At 39.1% G+C, this 20330-nt stretch overlaps 1 protein-coding gene across 2 annotated transcripts in view; it reads right to left on the bottom strand.

Moving 5' to 3' along the window:
- clip2 (CAP-GLY domain containing linker protein 2) overlaps positions 1–20330 on the bottom strand; it is a 55908-nt gene that overhangs the window by 16484 nt on the left and 19094 nt on the right. The window contains exons 4-9 of one of the 2 annotated variants that reach the window (XM_082549923.1): positions 16097–16221; positions 9910–10123; positions 7339–7536; positions 6225–6328; positions 5032–5092; positions 1177–1227 (exon numbers count right to left, since the gene is read on the bottom strand). In XM_082549923.1, coding sequence (XP_082406049.1) covers positions 1177–1227; positions 5032–5092; positions 6225–6328; positions 7339–7536; positions 9910–10123; positions 16097–16221 — 753 coding nt within the window. The remainder of the gene's footprint in view (positions 1–1176; positions 1228–5031; positions 5093–6224; positions 6329–7338; positions 7537–9909; positions 10124–16096; positions 16222–20330) is intronic. The other variant, XM_082549924.1, reaches the window with a different exon arrangement.

Genomic DNA, 20330 nt, shown 5'->3' with positions numbered 1-20330 from the left:
CATAAAATCTTGATGTATGAAAATACTGTTGGGAACTTTGTGTTAATATATTTATTTAGTGTAATTAATATAGGTGAAATATCTTTAATAAATTAGGCTGGGGCATTAGCGAGCGTTGCTTATTAATGAATCTGCCAATAGTCGCTCTGTTTTTAATCATTTTTCTGTCTCCGACCAACTCCGTCAGGAAAGACTGGGCTTTTTAAAAGTGCTGAACACAGTTTGCCATCAGTAGCTGACACACCCGTCTACTTATCAGAACTTACTTCTTTAATAATAGCTGCCTTGCTCTGCTTGAGGCATAGAGGACAGACAGCTGGGTAATAATTCTGTGTGGGTTATGCAACCACTTGCAAGGTCATTGAATCTGTTGTTTATATTAAAATATTGACTAAGAGAGCTTTAAGTCTTCTACAGTTGGCGGATGGATTTTGCCATCCCTTTTTTCCCCTTTCCCTGGCTGTTCACAACTGCAGTCACTCGTAATTTTAGAGGAACACTATCAAAACACTGGCACCGGTCAGGGTTTGCATTTCACTCGGGATCAAAGTCCAAATAAACCATCAGAATTATTACGCTGCCCTCATAATAACGCGGAAAGCCTGCACTTAAATGCTAAAGCCATTGTATCATTTCCATCCAAAATAATTAAAGCGAGGAGCCAAAAGGATCAACTTGTCGCTGTCCAAACATTTGTGGAGCTCAGTGTGCAAAAACCAAAGGTGGAAAATGAAAGGAGAGCGCAGCCATTCTCTGATCTTCTAGAAGCAGCCAAGCAAATATAATACAGCAAACCTCAACAGTGACATATGCACAGCTGCAAACATCCTCCACACATTTGTTTCCAATTAGAATGAAAAAGAAAAACAGCCAAAAAAAACTGAGATTAAGATTGAGGACCTGCTGCACAGTGCACAGATGTTAATTTCAACCCAGATCCCAGCTGACCAGACCAGAGTTACTAGCTGATTCACACCAGAGACGCTGCCTGAGTAGCATTCAGATGACGTCGCACGCACACACACACACGCACGCACACAGAGGAGTAAAAGAGTCTATGCAAGGTTAATGTCCTCAACAGCATCTGAAGTCGATTTGAAGTCAGGAACTGAGATAGCTCAAGAGAGGATCAAAGCCAAAACAAGATCAAATCTTTTTTTTTTCTTTTTTTTTCACCTTGGTTCTCTTACCCAACCTCAAGGATACCGCTTCATGAGTGCATCTTCCCTGTTGGCAGAAGCAGACCTTACTGCATATACGAATCCAAGCATTTCAAAGTGTTTTGTTATCTTTTGATGGCTGAAAATTGAAAGCTTGCGCGGTTTGATTTGTGATACCGTGGTCTATTATTAAAGAGCCTGTCTACGTGGAGCGCAGCGCTGCATGTCAAAGTGGTGTAAAGGATGTCCTTCGCGGCGCCGACTAAAATGGGCGGCACCGCCTATGATTTGTCTTGAAAAATTTATCGAAGCGTCCGTAATGGATCCCGTAAATAATTTAGCGACTTCTCGTGTGTTACTAATTACATAACTGCTCAAAAATTGGTGTGGCGCCTGGGGAGATTCATCCTCCACAGCTTAAGTGGAAGGGGGCCGTTTCGAGTGATACGTCCCGACGTCTCAAAGTGCAGCAGGCGACAGATCTGAAAGCCAGCTTTGGATTTAAAGGGGGGGAAAAAAACACCATTTAAATAAAAATTAATGGCAGCTAATTGCAACATTAGACAAAAGAAAAGCTGAAGCAGCTGCGAGCCTCGGTTTTCTGATTACAAGCGATGGAATGAAGCAGAGGAAGGCCCAGATGAAGCCAGTCTGGTTAATGATCATGTGTAATGTGAAGAGCTGTGACCAACACCCACTATCATTTTAAGTAAATAACAAACTTCATATTTCCACTACTTTCCCATCTATTTCTAAATATTAAAGCTGGTAATATTCCATAGATACATTGTTGATTATAAACAAATCCATGAAAAGACCAAAACCAGATCTACTAAGACCTTATTTATCCTGGGTTTGAGTTAGGTGGGAGCTGATATAACAGCCATGACTGACACAAACTGTGCTTTTTTTCAGTTTGATTCACATTAAAAGGCTTAAAAAATACGTATGTTGCATGCATGTACTATTCACATTAAGAGAATGCAAACTAGAGACTACAGAAAACGTCTGAAAAGTGAAGCCATTCTCCCCGCTTGCTCTGGTTGTTAAAAGAAGCCCAGATGTATAGATGTCTATGGGGAAAATGTCTCTACTTCTCACTTAAACTCATCACAAAAGTGTTTACTGAGGTCAGAGGTCAAGGTCTCAGGTGCTAGTTTGAAGCCATACTCAATAAAATATGAGAGCTTTGTACAACACAGACCTCATTACAGTTGCAAAAGGAAGGAATCCATTGTGATTTATTATTGCAATTTATCACCATATGATCGTGCAATGACCCCCTCGATCATTACGTGCAGTTTCACTGATCAGGCTAGCAAGCTGAGCCATCAATGAAGCAAAACTGTGTATGCACAGTATAAGTACAGGGAGAAAAGTCAAAGTTACCAGACTCTTTAAAGAGGTTTTTACTGGATTTGACCGCTTATTAAATAGATCCCACTGAAAATTAAAGTGCTTAAAGCCATTAAAGAAGGCTTCATGCCCACATGACAACAAGTGGGCTGCAATGGGAAAGGTTTGGACCATGTTACTGCAAAGAGGCCCTGCTTTGCATTGTTATTTATATTTTTATAAATAAATGTTTATGTTAACCCCTAAAGCTAGTTCTTTTCCAGATTCTAACAGTACTTAGTTTGATTTTACAAAGATAGTTAAGTATGTTAACTTTTTTTAAATGAGTCAAGCCATCAGTGGAACCAAAAGTTTGGGCCTGTTTGTCTCTCTTCTGCTTGTTGGTTTTGGTCTTTTTTTATGGGATTTGGACTAAAGATCAGCCTAATCCATTAAACTACAACACTTCACTCAGCTTGCTACACTCATTACAAGTCTCAACCACAGAGTTATGAGTCATTTCAAATTATTCTGGTGAGGTTATCCTCATATTTTATTCTGTGACTGTTGTGGAGTTCACACCTGTACCTGTTAGCAAGCGTCTGCATGCTGGGGGCAGTCACATGGGGCCGGTATGCTGACACGTACTGATTGTAAGTATGTTTTGCATATATCTAAACTACATTTGGACACAGCCACAGGTGGGATATGTGAGTTATCATCAACAGAGAAGCAAACAGGTGCAGAAGCGCACGGGACAGTGGCCACAGGCAAAGGTTTGCTTGTGTATTTTTGTTTTTTACCCTCCGCTTCTCTAATTCTTTGTGGAGCGTCTCTGCTCTCGACTTTTCGAGGAGCAGGCTCTGCTCAAGCTGACGAATATGGGCATGTTCCAATTTCGTCTGAGTCTACGGGAAGAGACAAAGAGAGATACAAAGAAGAAAGAAAAGGGAGGCTGAAAGGAAAAAGAGACCCATACAGATCAAAGAAGGTGATCAAAACGGCTGACAGCTGATGATGAAAGGGCAGCTCTGCAGACGGCAGCAGGGTGCACAAGCTGAGGAGGAGATCTGAGGTTACGTTTCACTTTCACAGAAAGTGCAATTTGCAGTTAAGGACAACTTTGTGGTCACAGGTACATGACCAGAGAAGACAAGAGTTGCACCTGCAGATGGCTCACAGACACGTCAGTCTGAGCTGCTTAATGCATGACGTGCATTAAGCAGCTCAGACTGTGCAAACCATGAAAAAGCATTAAAACACATGGTTTGATTGCATTCATATACACTGTTTTATGTCTAATACAGTAAATAAACATGATCGGCATTAAGAGTCACATCTTATTCAAGGCTGAAATTTCATCCTATTGTTGTCAGCAAATCTTTTGAAAGAATGAAAGGCAAATATATTAAAAAACAAGTACTTTATCCAAAGAGTGGGGAAAAAAATACAACTTATCCCTGTGGGTTCCTCATCCTTTAACCAATCGGTACAATGGTATTCAGTTTCCTTTCCCCTGTTACAGGAGATAACGTCTTAATTGCACTTTGAGCATGTCTAAGTCTATTAATGGTGACTGGCAAATAAACATGGCTTCCACTCACTGTGGAAACAATATGGTATTTTCTAAATGTGACAACAAAGACCCGCATAATTTTTGAAATGTGATCTGCATTTTTTTTTAAGAGATAAAATTGTTTGGAATAAAACTTTCAGTCATGAAGTGAACAAATATGTTCACCTTTTTGAGCCTGTTATTGTTATTATTATTATCATCATCCAACTACATATTTTTATTCTTGAACTCTATTAAATCATTTTACACATAACTTTCCCTGATTTATCTTATTCTGCACCTTGTTTCAGCCTCTAAGTTTGTTTTCTGCCTGAATCAAGCTGTTTTAGCTTCTCCTTACTTTAAGCCAGCTGTCCTCTGATTGGCTGTGCCTCACAAACAAAAGGTTTGAACAGCAGGTGTGCTCAAAACAGCGGATATTAAGAATATCTGCTGTCTATGACACTATGCAGATACATGTGGAGGGAAAAAAGCTGTCTGAGCTTTGGATTCGTGTGGAGTTGTTACACACACTCTAATCAAGTATCAAAGAATTTGACTAAAAATAACTCCTGTTTTACACAAAGCTTGTGTCTCATGTTTTATATCAGTTTTAAAATATTGTCTTTCTGTGCTATCACCACTCATGAGACATCAGCTGAGGACATCCCGAACGCACACCCTGTTAAACTAGAAACCCAGTCCGACCTCTCTGTATTTATATAGCCGCCTATGTGGAATTCAGGAACTCTGCACATTATCACATCAAGGTTTCTTTTGTGCACCCAGACGCTTTTTTCTTCCCTTTCCTCTTCCTCTCTGTCCCGATGTCCAGGATGTGCGTTACGCTGACAGAGCTTTCAGGGTTGCAAAGCATGAAAACAGAATCTCCTGTGACTAACACGGACCTGTGATATTACGGTGATTCACATTGTGAGGCACATAGGCTTTTTTCATTCAGCTATTAATTCTGATAAATACCTCCAGGTCTCCTTTGGTGATGGATTCCTCTTCTACTCTGAACTGCAGGTCCTCCACTTTCCTGTAAAAGCGTTATGGGAAATAAAGAAGGGGCGATTAGCTGAGCAGTATTCAAGTCTCACACAGTGTCCAGGGAGCGACCGGCACTGCAGACAATCACAGCAGTTTGCAGAAGTCACAATTTTTGTCATATTGGTTGAGACGCACCAGACAGATTCGTCTCCCAGGAAAAGTTCAAACATTCTAAGCAATTTGTTTTTATTTTTAATTAAAAGGAAGCTAAGATTAGCCTGCATTTACCTGCTTTTTGTCCTCTGTACACGTCACATGCATGTATGCATAATATCTGACTTTAGGAGCAGAAACTGTTTCTGCTTGGTAACCTCGGGAAGCTAAGTCATTTCCTGAGCTTTGAGATATGGATCAAAACCCTAAACTTTGTGTCTCCGTGACAACGAGGAGTCCCACTTGGGGCTGATGAGGGCGACTAATTCACGAGTACGATAAAAACACATCAGGAAGCTTTGGGACAGTGTCGCCTCTATCCAAAGGAATCAAGAATAGATATTTTGATCACCAAAAAGTGAATTTGAAAACTAAAACTAAATGCGAAAGAAATATTTTACTAGGCGTGTGGAGCTTTCTCCATATTGGACACTAAACTCAGTGTTGGAATTTCATAATCCACTTCCACTTAAGGTTTTTTTAACATGCTGTTTGGAGGGAGAGTGTGCAGGGAGAGGGTTTTGTGGCCAGGATATCTACTCCTGCTTCTAGGCTTAATGCTAAGCTAAGCAACTCAATCATCTCACAATATTTATAAAAATGAAAGCAAATCCCAGATTATTAGCTAAAAGAGCATCATGTGAGATCACTCTATAACACTTACCAATAATTAAGATTTCAACTATGTGGCAACACTGTTGTGTGAAAGTGAGCCCATGATGTCGTGGCAGATGGCCCCGCCCCTCCCTGAGCCTGGTTCTGCCGGAGGTTTCTTCCTGTTAAAAGGGAGTTTTTCCTTCCCACTGTCGCCAAAGTGCTTGCTCATAGGGGGTCATATGATTGCTGGGTTTTTCTCTGTATGTATTATTGTAGCGTCGACCTTACAATATAAAGCGCCTTGGGGCGACTGTTGTTGTGATATGGCGCTATATAAATAAAACTGAATTGAATGATGTGTGAGCGATTACCTTTTTTCTTCTTCGAGCTGATTGGCCAGTTCCAGCTTATCCTTCTGCGTGCTGGCCAGCATGGCTTTGACTTGCTGGAGACCATTCTCGTTCTCTGTCACATACTGCAAACAGGAGACACAAATTAAATTTTTTCACACCCACAAAGGTTTTTCCTTTCCCACCCGTTCTCCCTCTCAAGTCGTCACATACAGACGCTCAGTCAGGACACGCAGGCGTCACGTTGTAAAAGCCCCTTTGGCGTCGTTTTTCACAGTGTGGGCAGCGCAAAGCGAGATGATGCGGGGTCGGTTTTTGTGACCATTACTATGTGCTTAATTGTGGTCAGAGAAGCTGGCTGTAAATGGGCAACTGCCTTTAAAAGTGTGTGAAATGGTGATTTTTTTAAACCCAAACTGTGCTTTTGTTTCCCATGAAATCAACCAGACAGCAACATTAACATAAATACATTTTAAGTAAAATTCAAGTATAACCACCCCACCTGCCCCTTCTGACACAGACTATTGTAGGTTTTTGTTCCATCTCCAGTTGTAAAATAGCTATATAACTACATTCCTTGTATTAAAATGGTTATAGTCTCTTTAGTTTTCATTGTGTTGTGCAGTTTTTTTTTTCACATTTCTGCCTAATTTTCTGAATCCATGCCTCATAGTTTTACTTCCTGTCTTTATCTTCTGTTCTGCTCCTTGTACCCCTCAGTCAGCCCTAAACCTCAGTGTGCCGTGATGAAGGCCTAAAATCCTAGAATGCATCTGGATATGAAAGCTGTGAGAACAGAGGAAGAAATATTTGTCTCTGCAAATAAGTGTTTATCAACTGATTAAAAGCATTTATGTGATTGTCAGTGTTCAGTTATTTAAAATTACTAACTGCAGGAGTTTGTGTATCTTGTCACGCTGCGCTAGGCTGTGAATTTAATTAAAGCTAGCCTTAAATATAATGACCACTAAACTGGCTCAGGTAACATCTGCGATCACACGTCGAACATGAACCTGAACATTTACCGTTACTATTACATTTGCCAGTGTCCTGTATTCGGGCCTCTCTTTTCTAAGACATGACGTTGTGCCTGACCAAGTAAGTGTCGAGCTGTGTTTTCCCTACTTCCTCGTACCTGCATGTGCTGAGCCTTGAGGGCGCTCAGCTCTTTCTCCACCTCGCAGATGTGGCTCGTGGCCTTGGCCATCTCCGCCCGCTCCAAGTCCCTCTCGGCCAACAGCTGCTCGATGTGCTGCTGCTTCTCCTTCAGGGCTTCCTGCAGCGCGGTGGTGCCCGAGATCTTCCGTGCGTAGCGCGATGATGTCTCCGTCAGCTTTAAAGGCGGGGAGGAGGGGGACAAAGGAGATAAGACTTTAAGAAGAGGATGAAAGTGTGAACAGAAAGGAAATGCAGATTGGGCTTGATGCATTCAGAAACATCGTTTATCCTGTTAGCCGCACAGGTCCCTCTCAGATCCAACAGAATCCAACATCTCGATGCTTCTGACATCAGACTTTCATCGTTTTCATCGTCTGCTTTGTGATCACAGGAAATCAGCTGTCTGTGACATGACAGGTCTCTGCTTTTTCATAATAAGTCATATTAAAAAAAAAAAAGCAAACTTTAAACTTATTTTCTAAATTGTTAGCTACATACGGCTTTAAAAAATATACATGTTCTTCTTCTCTGAGGAAATATCTGGCTGGTTGGGAATATCTGCAGCAGGGAGACCAAAAACAACCATTTAATCACAGTGAATGCTGCAGTATTCTCTTTGGCCACTAGAGGATGCTCTTTGACAGGATTTCTACCAGCCCTCTATACCTCGTCTCATTTCAGCAGCATTTATGGAACTTTCTTTAATAACAAGCTAGATTGAAGCATTCTGCACATAAAACATTACATCTGCACTTTTATGTGTAGATATTTCATATAAAATGTGTCAGTCATGCTCAATTTAATGTCATATGCCTGTGTATTTGACAACCTGTAAGGTAACAAATTCATGCTTTTATGATGGCAACACTATTATGTAGCACATAGACTCACAGTAAGCTTCATACGTTCACAGTGAATCAGAGATCCTTGTGCAAATTTGTGCCCATAATTCACCATCCAAATTAAAAACGGCGCCTGCTTTCTAACCACTTAAGAAAATTAAAACTGTGCAGGACGAAGCATCTTCAGGAAAGACAATTTTGTGCTGTGCCATCAGACTGATAATTCACAAAGGTTGCATTGAGTGCTGCCAACAATTAAGGAAAGTAAAGGGTAGTGTTCTCCATCAGGACCTGGCCCGTACCCAGATGCTAAAATCGATGCGAGATACCCTGATGTCCCATTATTTCAGTCAGTTGCCAGCTGTTGGTGAGGATATTAGTCTTAAAGACGCAGTGCAAGAAACAAGATGTCTGACTTCACTTCATCATCCTCCTGTTTGAATCTGCGGCCACGATATTTCATTAGATTTAAAGACTTTCAGACATTGTAATGTACAGAATTATGAGCAACTAATAAACAGATGTTCCTAATCTTAATAATCATTCCTGTGAATTATTGGGGGGAGTTAGGTCAAGCAGGTTTTTGGACGATAACAAAATTCAAAATATGGGGATGTTTTTAATATTTGGATAAAAATATTTTGCAGCTGAGAAGTGAGATGCTTTGCCAAGCCTAACAGGGATATGGGTTTTATATGCATATACATATGAACCCTGTGGTCCTGTTTACTTACTGACTTTTAAAGGGATCATTTTAGGGAATATTCTCATTTGCTTGCCTGCTAACACTTAGATGAGAAGAATTCTGCCTCTCTCATGTCTGTATGGTAAAGATTACTCCATAGATAGTAGTCAGTTAGCTTAGCTCAGCTCAGGAGCATGTAATTAGCCTGGCTCTGTCCAAAGGTAACAAAAAATGTGCCCACCTCCTCTAAACTCACTTACAAGTTTTGTTTTGCTTAAAGTGGACCTGCAATGAAAACTTGTGGTTTGTATAAGCTACTGTGCAATAGTTAAGGTTATTTCATTTTGTTGCCTCAATGAGGACAGTTATTTGAGTCAGCAGTGCAAGCTGAATTATAGCCAAAAATCGACAAATGGGATCATTCACTGAAGCATGCATTGATTAGGGTAAGTATCAATACAGCAGCCCCCGACTGGCATTTTAGCGATACACTTTCTCTCATCTATCTATCAATCAATCTAGAGATTTACATAACTATATCCATATATACTGTTACAATATATCCAAACTGTTAAACATATGTGAATTAAACATGTTTCAAACAGCATGAGTATATAAATATAAATCCTCAACATAAGGTTTTCACCATTTTTTCTACTCTTGGCTCTGGCTGATGTCAGCTGACAGGGATTTCCTTATATGGTCATTTCAGGAAGCGACAGCCCCACACACATGCAAAATATGATAATTTTTCTGCTCTGCAAGTTTTTAAATCTGAACTTTCACCTTAAGCCACTTGTGTCTCAAAAGAAACATGAAGCTGAACATCAGCCGATTAGGTCCACTTTAAGCTATAAAGACGACAAGACATCAGGACTGGCTGAGACCTCAAAGGAAGCTTAGAGACATGAGAGTGGTGTCGACCTTCTTATCTAACTGCGAGAAAGAAAATAAGTGCATTTCCCGCCCTCAAATCCACCCACTCTAAGGGCGGATTTGAGGCGCGCTGCAGTCGTCTTACCAGTCCAGCACGGCTCGGACGTCCACCTACAGAGGAGGCCACCGAGCTGACTGAACTGATGGAGGAACTGCTGGGGCTGTGGGCCAGAGAGGAAACTCCCATTGCCACCCGCTTGCTCTTCTTAGCCTTCGCCGGGCTGGTGGAGGGGAAGCCGATGCGGATCACTTTGTGGACTGGAGCAAACAAGCCAAACTTAGGGAGACACTGAAAGTATCTGCAGGAAGAGAAGAAGGGGGAGATGCAAGAGGACGAGGATATTATTTAGAAGTCACAGAGCAGCTTTACAGTCATGTATCTGCAATAGGTTTTCAGTTTTCTCAATGTAGAGAAGGGAATTTTTGATAAATAGTAACAATATTTGAATATATTTTAATATTTGATACATTGGAAATTTGTCTTATAGCTCCTGCAACATCATTTAATTGGTTTGTGAATAAAAACAGAAATAAAATAATAAACTAAAGAGTCGGGAGGCCAGCTACATCATACAGTACATCGTAACAACCTCCCAGCGTGAAAAATGAAGACGCATGAGTAGGGATGGGTACCGGTATCCGGTGCCATGATGGCACCGGTTCTGACATAAATGATAGTAACCAAACCGAAAAGCAGTGCACATTTCGGTGCTTTATTTCGGTGCTTTTTTTTCCTGTCATACACTTTGAATTCTAGCCAATCATTTTACGTTTGCGAGGATAGTAGGCGGGTCCGGGTACCTACGTTCTTTTAGAGCAGAGCTACAGATTAAAAATGCCCAAGACGAGGCGGTCAAAAGTCTGGCTGTACTTCACAGCAAAATATGCAAACTCAGCAGCCTGCAACAAGTGCTTTAAAACAAACAACAGAATTAGAATGAAAACAACGGAATTAGAATGTATAGAACAGAGTTTGAATGAAAGCAACAGAATTCTGAAACAAACAATAGAATTTGAATAAAAAGAGTAGAATTAGAATGAAAACAACAGCATTTGAATGAAAACAACGAAATTAGAATGAACAGACCAGAATTTGAATCAAAACAATGAAATTAGAATGAAAACAACAGAATTTGAATGAAAACAACGGAATTTCAATGAAAAGAACGGAATTAGAATGAACAGACCAGAATTTGAATCAAAACAATGGAATTAGAATGAAAACAACGGAATTAGAATGTACAGAACAGAGTTTGAATCAAAACAATGAAATTAGAATGAAAACAACAGAATTTGAATGAAAACAATGGAATTTGAATGAAAACAACAGCATTTGAATGAAAACAATGGAATTTGAATGAAAACAACGGAATTAGAATGTACAGAACAGAATTTGAATGAAAACAATGGAATTTGAATGAAAACAACAGCATTTGAATGAAAACAATGGAATTTGAATGAAAACAACAGAATTTGAATGAAAACAATGGAATTTGAATGAAAACAACAGAATTTGAATGAAAACAATGGAATTTGAATGAAAACAACAGCATTTGAATGAAAACAATGGAATTTGAATGAAAACAACAGCATTTGAATGAAAACAATGGAATTTGAATGAAAACAACGGAATTAGAATGTACAGAACAGAATTTGAATGAAAACAATGGAATTTGAATGAAAACAACAGCATTTGAATGAAAACAATGGAATTTGAATGAAAACAACAGAATTTGAATGAAAACAATGGAATTTGAATGAAAACAACAGAATTTGAATGAAAACAATGGAATTTGAATGAAAACAACAGCATTTGAATGAAAACAATGGAATTTGAATGAAAACAACAGCATTTGAATGAAAACAATGGAATTTGAATGAAAACAACGGAATTAGAATGTACAGAACAGAATTTGAATGAAAACAATGGAATTTGAATGAAAACAACAGCATTTGAATGAAAACAATGGAATTTGAATGAAAACAACAGCATTTGAATGAAAACAATGGAATTTGAATGAAAACAACAGCATTTGAATGAAAACAATGGAATTTGAATGAAAACAACAGCATTTGAATGAAAACAATGGAATTTGAATGAAAACAACAGCATTTGAATGAAAACAATGGAATTTGAATGAAAACAACGGAATTAGAATGTACAGAACAGAGTTTGAATGAAAGCAACAGAATTCTAAAACAAACAATAGAATTTGAAGAAAAAGAGTAGAATTAGAATGAAAACAAAAGCATTTGAATGAAAACAACGGAATTTCAATGAAAAGAACGGAATTAGAATGAAATGAATAGAATTTGAATGAAAACAACGGAATTAGAATGTACAGAACAGAATTTGAATGAAAACAATGGAATTTGAATGAAAACAACAGCATTTGAATGAAAACAATGGAATTTGAATGAAAACAACAGAATTTGAATGAAAACAATGGAATTTGAATGAAAACAACAGAATTTGAATGAAAACAATGGAATTTGAATGAAAACAACAGCATTTGAATGAAAACAATGGAATTTGAATGAAAACAACAGCATTTGAATGAAAACAATGGAATTTGAATGAAAACAACGGAATTAGAATGTACAGAACAGAATTTGAATGAAAACAATGGAATTTGAATGAAAACAACAGCATTTGAATGAAAACAATGGAATTTGAATGAAAACAACAGCATTTGAATGAAAACAATGGAATTTGAATGAAAACAACAGCATTTGAATGAAAACAATGGAATTTGAATGAAAACAACGGAATTAGAATGTACAGAACAGAGTTTGAATGAAAGCAACAGAATTCTAAAACAAACAATAGAATTTGAAGAAAAAGAGTAGAATTAGAATGAAAACAAAAGCATTTGAATGAAAACAACGGAATTTCAATGAAAAGAACAGCATTTGAATGAAAACAATGGAATTTGAATGAAAACAACAGAATTTGAATGAAAACAATGGAATTAGAATGAAATGAATAGAATTTGAATGAAAACAACGGAATTACAATGAACAGAACAAAATTTGAATAAAAACAATGAAATTTGAATGAAAACGACAGAATTTGAATGAAAACAATGGAATTTGAATGAAAACAACAGAATTTGAATGAAAACAATGGAATTTGAATGAAAACAACAGAATTTGAATGAAAACAATGGAATTTGAATGAAAACAACAGCATTTGAATGAAAACAACAGAATTTGAATGAAAACAATGGAATTAGAATGAAATGAATAGAATTTGAATGAAAACAACGGAATTACAATGAACAGAACAAAATTTGAATAAAAACAATGAAATTTGAATGAAAACGACAGAATTTGAATGAAAACAATGGAATTTGAATGAAAACAACAGAATTTGAATGAAAACAATGGAATTTGAATGAAAACAACAGAATTTGAATGAAAACAATGGAATTTGAATGAAAACAACAGCATTTGAATGAAAACAACAGAATTTGAATGAAAACAATGGAATTAGAATGAAATGAATAGAATTTGAATGAAAACAACGGAATTACAATGAACAGAACAAAATTTGAATAAAAACAATGAAATTTGAATGAAAACGACAGAATTTGAATGAAAACAATGGAAGTTTAAGGTGATACTGTGCAAAGGAGGTAACACCTTAAATCCGATGAAACACCTGGCGACGCATAGCGTTTTTTTTAAAAGCCGTATTTGATAGCTTGCTGCGAGACCTCACACCGAGCGCATCTACTGTGGGTGGGTTGCCTGTTATCGGACTCGGAGTTAGCAACATCCCCCAAAAACACGAAGAGGAGAGTCCTGGCCCCTAGCCCTGGCAGTGTAGCAGAAATGATGACGGATGATGATGGCAGCAGCAGCCATTCTTCATCTGCGTGAGTAGCCTAATGTTGTCCGTGTGTAATTTACATTGAGTAGGCTAACCACGTTATTACATTAATGCATGTAAGGTGAACTAGCAAACATCATCATAGTTACATGCGGCTGTCTTCTTGTTTGATGGCAGATACTCCCTTCACCCTGGCCAAAAAGGCTAATATGACCAAAGAAAAAGTGGAAAACAGTTAAACATGAGAGGTTTTTGGACAAAGTTTGTGTTTTTTCCATTGTTTAAGCACTGCTTCCAGCCAAGAGTGATACCATATATGCCCTCTAGCTGCAGAAAAGGCTAACATTGTTATCTTTTTACAAAAATACAGCTGAACATGAGAGGTTTTTGGACCAATTTTGTGTTCTCCATTCTTTAAGCACCGGTTTGAGCACCGTTTAAGCACCGGCACCGTTTCAAAAGTACCGGTTTAGCACCGGTATCGGATAAAACCTAAACGATACCCATCCCTACGCATGAGTGACAAACACTGCAGTTCCTGAAGCGGCCACTTGAGGCTCAATCCTAAAGTGACTCATGTTAACATGGCCTCCCGTGTTTTAAGGCCCGCATCTATAGCATAAATAAATACACTTATAGCCAGGTACCAGAAGCAGTTTTGTTCTCTATAGCTAATTCCCCTACATGACAAGTACTGTGGTGTGAAAAACTGTTTGCCCTCTTCCTGATTTCCTAGTGGCTTGCATATTTGTCACGCTTACATGTTTCAGATTATCAGATGATCATAATTTTAATATTACACAAAGAGGGATTTTTTTTTATATAATTACCCCTTTACATTTCTTTAGTGTGTAAAGTTTAAGAAAAAACATTTGAAGTGGCGCCAGCTAGCTACGAGCTAGGCCTCCGCTAACTTTAGTCAATCTAAAATATGTTTATGTTATTTTTATGAGATTATCTGTTTGAATTATATATAATATGACCTGCTTTAGGATTAATTGTACTGAAAGATAACAAATGGGTCTGGTTATTTAAATCCTAGTATTTTGTCTCTGTTACTGTTTTACGCTAACTAGCTGGTATCTGCAGTTTGCTAACAAAACTAGCTAGAATTTGAGCTAAGCTAATAACTTCTTTTAGATTCAAAAAGCCGACATGGTGACAGCTGCAAAGTATCTGTTGGATTTCTTTGTCATATATAGAGGACAGTGAGTATATTTTCATTTACCTGCTCATTAACTAACAAGGAAAAGAACATTAAGTTACAGGAATGCAAAGACTTTTCTAACCTTTCTTTAAGTATCTCTAGCTAAGAATTTATAAGGCTTTGGGTTTTTTGTTCTTTCAGATGGAGAACTGCGCTGCCCTGTGTCGTTCCCTTGAGTGGAGCTGGTCTTCCTGGGTTTGAACTTCCACGCCTGCTGTAACTACGTTATTCTCTGCCAGTTCATTGCATCCACAATGGTGGTAACTTGTCTGCCTGAAGCCTTTTACCTCGTCTTTGAAAAGTCATCCCTTGAAAAGTGTATCCCTGAGGAGTCAGGAGCTCACAACCAGGCTCCCAGTGGATTCAGGTACCACCCTGCCACTCACGCGCCCTCACGCGCCCGCCCACAGGTACCCTGTCCCAATCTCTTTTCTCCTGCATTCTCAAGTCAGACCTTACCTGTAAAAAAAACCTCACCTGTAAGCTCTCCCTCTCTACAGACACCACCCAGATTCATTTCCTCACAGTCTGTCACTGCTCAACACTCACTCGCAAACAAAAATTTATAGACTTTATAGACTTATAGACTTTATATTGGTCACAGTCTGATCTTTGGGTCCAAAAATTATAAAATTATGACAGATGACAGATTTAAGAAACAAGACAAACACGCCTTTGTTGTGTTTTTATTTCATGCTGTAGTGTTATTTTTCCCTCTAACTACAGTTTAATGGAACACGTGGTTCTGGTTTTATCGCCTCACTGTCCATCTATATTTGATATTGGGTATAATGATATAAGTATTATTGTATAATATTTATAACTCAACAAACTAATAACCTATCCAGAAAAATCTAGCATAGATTGCTACTGGATCCTGAGTATCATTAAAAAATGTTAGTTTTACATTCTTGTTGCTTGGCTCTAAAATTCCACCAGCACTTCAAAATGCCTGGAACTACATTTCAAATGTTTTAAGACATTTCCCATGATTGAAAGGGGGATGATGTGTGCTATGCGGGCTAAGCAAGAGTCTGAAGGAGTAAATATGAGGATAAAAAACAGTCCAGAGCAGCTCTGAGCGAGAAGGTCGAACTGTTTCATTGAAAAACAGATGAGAGCACAAACGGCCGAGCGGACAGATCAACATCCCTCCCCTTGATTTCCTTTTAGGGTAAGAAGAGAGCAGGAATTTGGGGATCTTGAGGCATGCATAGTGTTTGTATATACCTTGTACCAGCTACTGCACCATCATTCTTCCCCAGAGGCTCATCCAGCTCGACCCCACACCATTCGCCCTTAGCGAAGTCTGTCTCCCCCATATAGCGTATGACGCCCATCTTCGAGCCCCCAACCTGACAACAACAACAAAGGGAAGAAATCAGTTACACTTAAATACAAACAATTCAATACAAAGTGTCAAATTGTTGAGTTTTACACTGTCTTTAACATCATAATCAAATCTGACTCTATGTAATTTCACACATCAGTTCCCATAATCCCTTTTGCCTCTGTAAGATAGAGACCGTTGCTACTGATGCGCTCTTCTTTCTATTAACTTATTTAAGATGCAGTTGAGTCAGGAAATATATGGATCCTTTACTTTTTTCAGACTTTATTGTAATGGAGCTTTCATTTTAAATTCTAATATGTGGCGTGAGTAACCGGTTCTACAATTTACAGACTTCCCCTAAACGCAGCACATGCAGACTGTCATTAAGTTACACTTATGGAAAGAGGACACCTAGAAGGAGAGAAGAAGAGTCACAGTAAGCAGAGATCCTGGATTAACAAAGGAAGTTAAAAACAATCATTGAGATACCCATTATCTCTGACTGGGGGTTTAGGTTTAGGTCAATAAATGAGTCATTTATGAAACAATGTGTAAAGTTGTCTTTTAAAAGCGGATCATCAACTGTTGTTTGGGAACACTTTGGATTTACAGCATGTGCAACAGTCCAACACAACTATTTTACTCCACTGCCTGAAAACACACCATAAACTGCAGGACAACAAATGCATCGAGGAAAAGAAAAACGATGCACTAGTTGCTAACGTGAATTTTACAAAGTCGCCTCAGAAGTCTGCAAAGATCCACTGAACACGTTCATGCAATCATTAAGACATTGCTTATCGTTAAGTGTCCAGTAAACACGGTAACGAAGGCTTCAGGAAAAGCGTCAACTTAACGAACAAAAAACATGTTATCGCATCAAACAAGCATCTAAAACAGCGAAAACCCCGCGCCAGTGGAGGGACACACAGCTGTTGAGTATTTTGCTACAAGTTTCATTCACAGTTTCATTCACAGCCATCGATGGTACAATGAACAGAGCGAAAGAGAATATTTATATTTGTGTCTGAAGATGTTTTACACGTGAAGATGAAAGCAGTGCCCTGTTTCTTGAATTTTGTGCTCAGGTTTAACTTTAAAAGCTTCTGAACAGACTGGTCGAGGTGTACTTTTTTCTCTCAAATATCTCTTTTCTAATGATGGCCTTGAACTCCAGTGCTGGTCAGGCTCCACATCACAAACACAGGATGCTCTTCTAATGAGAAATGTCAGCAGTTATGGCCATGACGGTGTAATTTTAGCATTTTCTGTTCAAGATGTTCCTTCTTGCGGTCGAGACGGTAAATGTGTGGGTGTTGGCATAAGCAGGGTCTCTTTTTCTGTAACGTAGAGGTGCACACAATAACATTAAGCTCCCTGTGTCATGGTCCTGGGCCATGTTGGCCCAGTGTTCTTAGTTTTCTTGTATGTTTGTATTTTGTTCCCTATTTAGGCCATGTTTCCTGAGTTGCCCTGTTGTGTTGTTCCCTAAGTGTTTTCCCTTCGTGGCTTTTACCCCCTGTGTGCCCCTCTGTGTATCTGTGAGCCCTCGTCTCTCCTTATGTTTTATTCCATGTTTCCCCTGCCCGTTATGTCTAAGTTCTCCCCGTGCTCTCTCTCTCCCCCCTGTGTGCCCCCTGTGTATTTATGAGCCCTCGTCTCCCTTTGTGGTTGTTCCATGTTTCCCCAGCCCGTTATGTCTGTTTCCCCCGTGCTCTCTCTCCTCCTGTCTGAACCTCTGTACTTCCTGTTTGACTCTGCCCGTCTCCCGTCAGTGTTATGTTCACCCCGCCCTGTCTCGTTATGGTTATCTGTGTCAGCTGTGTTCCCCGTGTGTTCCCACTTTCCTCGTTAACCCTCTGTGTATTTCTGTCTGCGTCTCCCTCTGTTCGGCGTCGCGTTCTCCCTCATTGTTGTGTGGATTCCCTGTGTCTCCCTACGAGTGTTAGTTTATTGATTCCCAGTTTAGTTGAGTTCTGTATTTCCTATGTTCTGCCTGTCAGCAATAAAGCTGCTTTTGAGTTCATCCCCGTGTTTGTGAATCTTGCGATTGGGTCCTCCTCCCGCCTGCCACACAGCCGAACCATGACACCCTGTCAAACTGTCTTACCTGGACACTTGAATATAGAGAAGTGGTACGCTTTTGGGGGACATGTATATTCTAATAAGCGAAAATGTCTGCTGTAGAAACAAAGGCATAGAATTTTTACTCTCCTGTCATTATAAATATATTAAAAAAGTTCAAAGACAACACTCAACACTAAAATCCTCCAGGAATCCAGTTTGTAATTATAGAAGTCAAAACAGAAACGTTTCCGTTCTGCTTCCATCAGCACCTAACCTTGTTATTTATTCACTTTCAATCGTTCGGCTAATCAGCTGTTTGAACTTACTCCAGAAATGAGATATTTGACTAGGCTAACTCAATACATGTAAACTCTGCTTCACTCACTTCTCTCAATTCTGTATTTTCCAGTCAGAAAAAAGTAGGTTTCCTGTGAGGAAGATGATCTAAACTGATGGCTGAGGACTGTCCTTCACACATGGTGACCACATTTATGACAAAAACCATCACAGACGTGCACAGATACTCAGCATTTAAGAGGAGAGCCTTTAAAGAGAAAGCACACTACAGTCAGAGATGACAAAAGCAACATGGTTACATTTTATTCATCTCCTTTGTGTTAATTTAATTTATCTGAATCTCCATCTGTATCTATTTACCTATTGTTCGATTACAATACTCCCATTCCCAGTGCACTGAACAGGTGGAAAAATGCTTAGAGCAACAGATGCTTCTGTATTTATCTACAATTTAAGAATCGTAATTGTTGTTTTGGAGTCCATCAGAGTCTCTTATAAAATATTTTTACACATGGCTGGATTCAGCATGAAACAGAAGACAAGGACAGACTAAAATAAAGCGTGGTGAGTCACTCCTCTATTGTCAAATTAATATTCCACTCCTGAGCTGACTCTGTCCTTCTCTTAAACCACTGAGGCCAAAGTGGAAGCTGTGCCAAGAAAGACTGTGGTGTCACAAGTTATTAAACCGAGATGGTTTGCTGTCTGCTGGGGTGCGTGATGTCTCAGTGACTCTGTGTTAAAATGCCAGCAGGGCCAAAGCAGCCAGTCAGCATAAGCCCCAATCTTGGCTCCTCTTATTTTCAAAGTCATCTGAAAGCTTCACTCCAAGGTATTCAAGATAAAACTGTTCTACACGACTAAATCCCAACATCAACGAGGAACTAGTCTTACTTTTTTTATGCCACATCATGATGTGACACGAAAAGAATCCATTTACCCCAAACCTCAAGCAGCCGCAGGAACAACTTGTTAAAACATAATAAATGGTACAATAAACGTATACTTGACCGCAGCAGGTTTATAGAACTTCGGGAGCAGAAATTAGCATCAGGGTTAGCAAAGGCTAAAATTATCCCAAGATTCATTAATGAGCTGAAAATATGTGGCAATTTAAGAAAAAGTTCATTTTTAATTTGGTGGCAGCAACATGCTTTAAGTTGGGACTGCAGCAACAAAAGAGTGGAAAAGTAAACTAATTGGCAATTGGCAGCAGGTGAGTAACATGACTGAGTATAAAAAGAGCATCTTAGAGAGGCAGAGTTTCACCAGTTTTAGAAAGAAACTGCAACAATTAAACAAATATTTTTCATCAGTGATTCAGAGAATCTAGAGAAATCCCTGAGTGCAAGCGACAAAGCTGCGCATCTGTACTGAATGTCTGTAATCTTTAGGCCCTGCAGGCAGCACTACGTTAAAACCAGGAGTGATTATGTCATGGAAGTCAGTGCATGGACTCTGGAATGCTTCCAGAATTCACTGGCTGTCACTGGCTGTCTATCATGCCATATGTGACCATGACCATTATGCAGCTATACTTAAAAGTTATACTTTTACTCAAAAGTTGCAGGGAAAACACTACCTAGGCTGCTCTTGTTCTCACCTTTGAGTCCTGGTGAGTCAATACACTGTGTATAGTTCTGTGTCACTACTTTTGCATACTGCAGCCAACACCTTGTAGCCATATAGTCACACTTTGACTCAGGTAATCGAGGCTGTATCACCCACCCTTAGCTGCCAATTTGCAGCAACAATAACAACCTGGCA

This window comes from Aulonocara stuartgranti, assembly GCF_965226115.1.
Source record: "Aulonocara stuartgranti genome assembly, chromosome: 10".
Taxonomy (NCBI): Eukaryota; Metazoa; Chordata; class Actinopteri; order Cichliformes; family Cichlidae; genus Aulonocara; species Aulonocara stuartgranti.
Note: the sequence above shows the minus strand (reverse complement) of the source record. Positions and strands in the feature narration are given on the sequence as shown.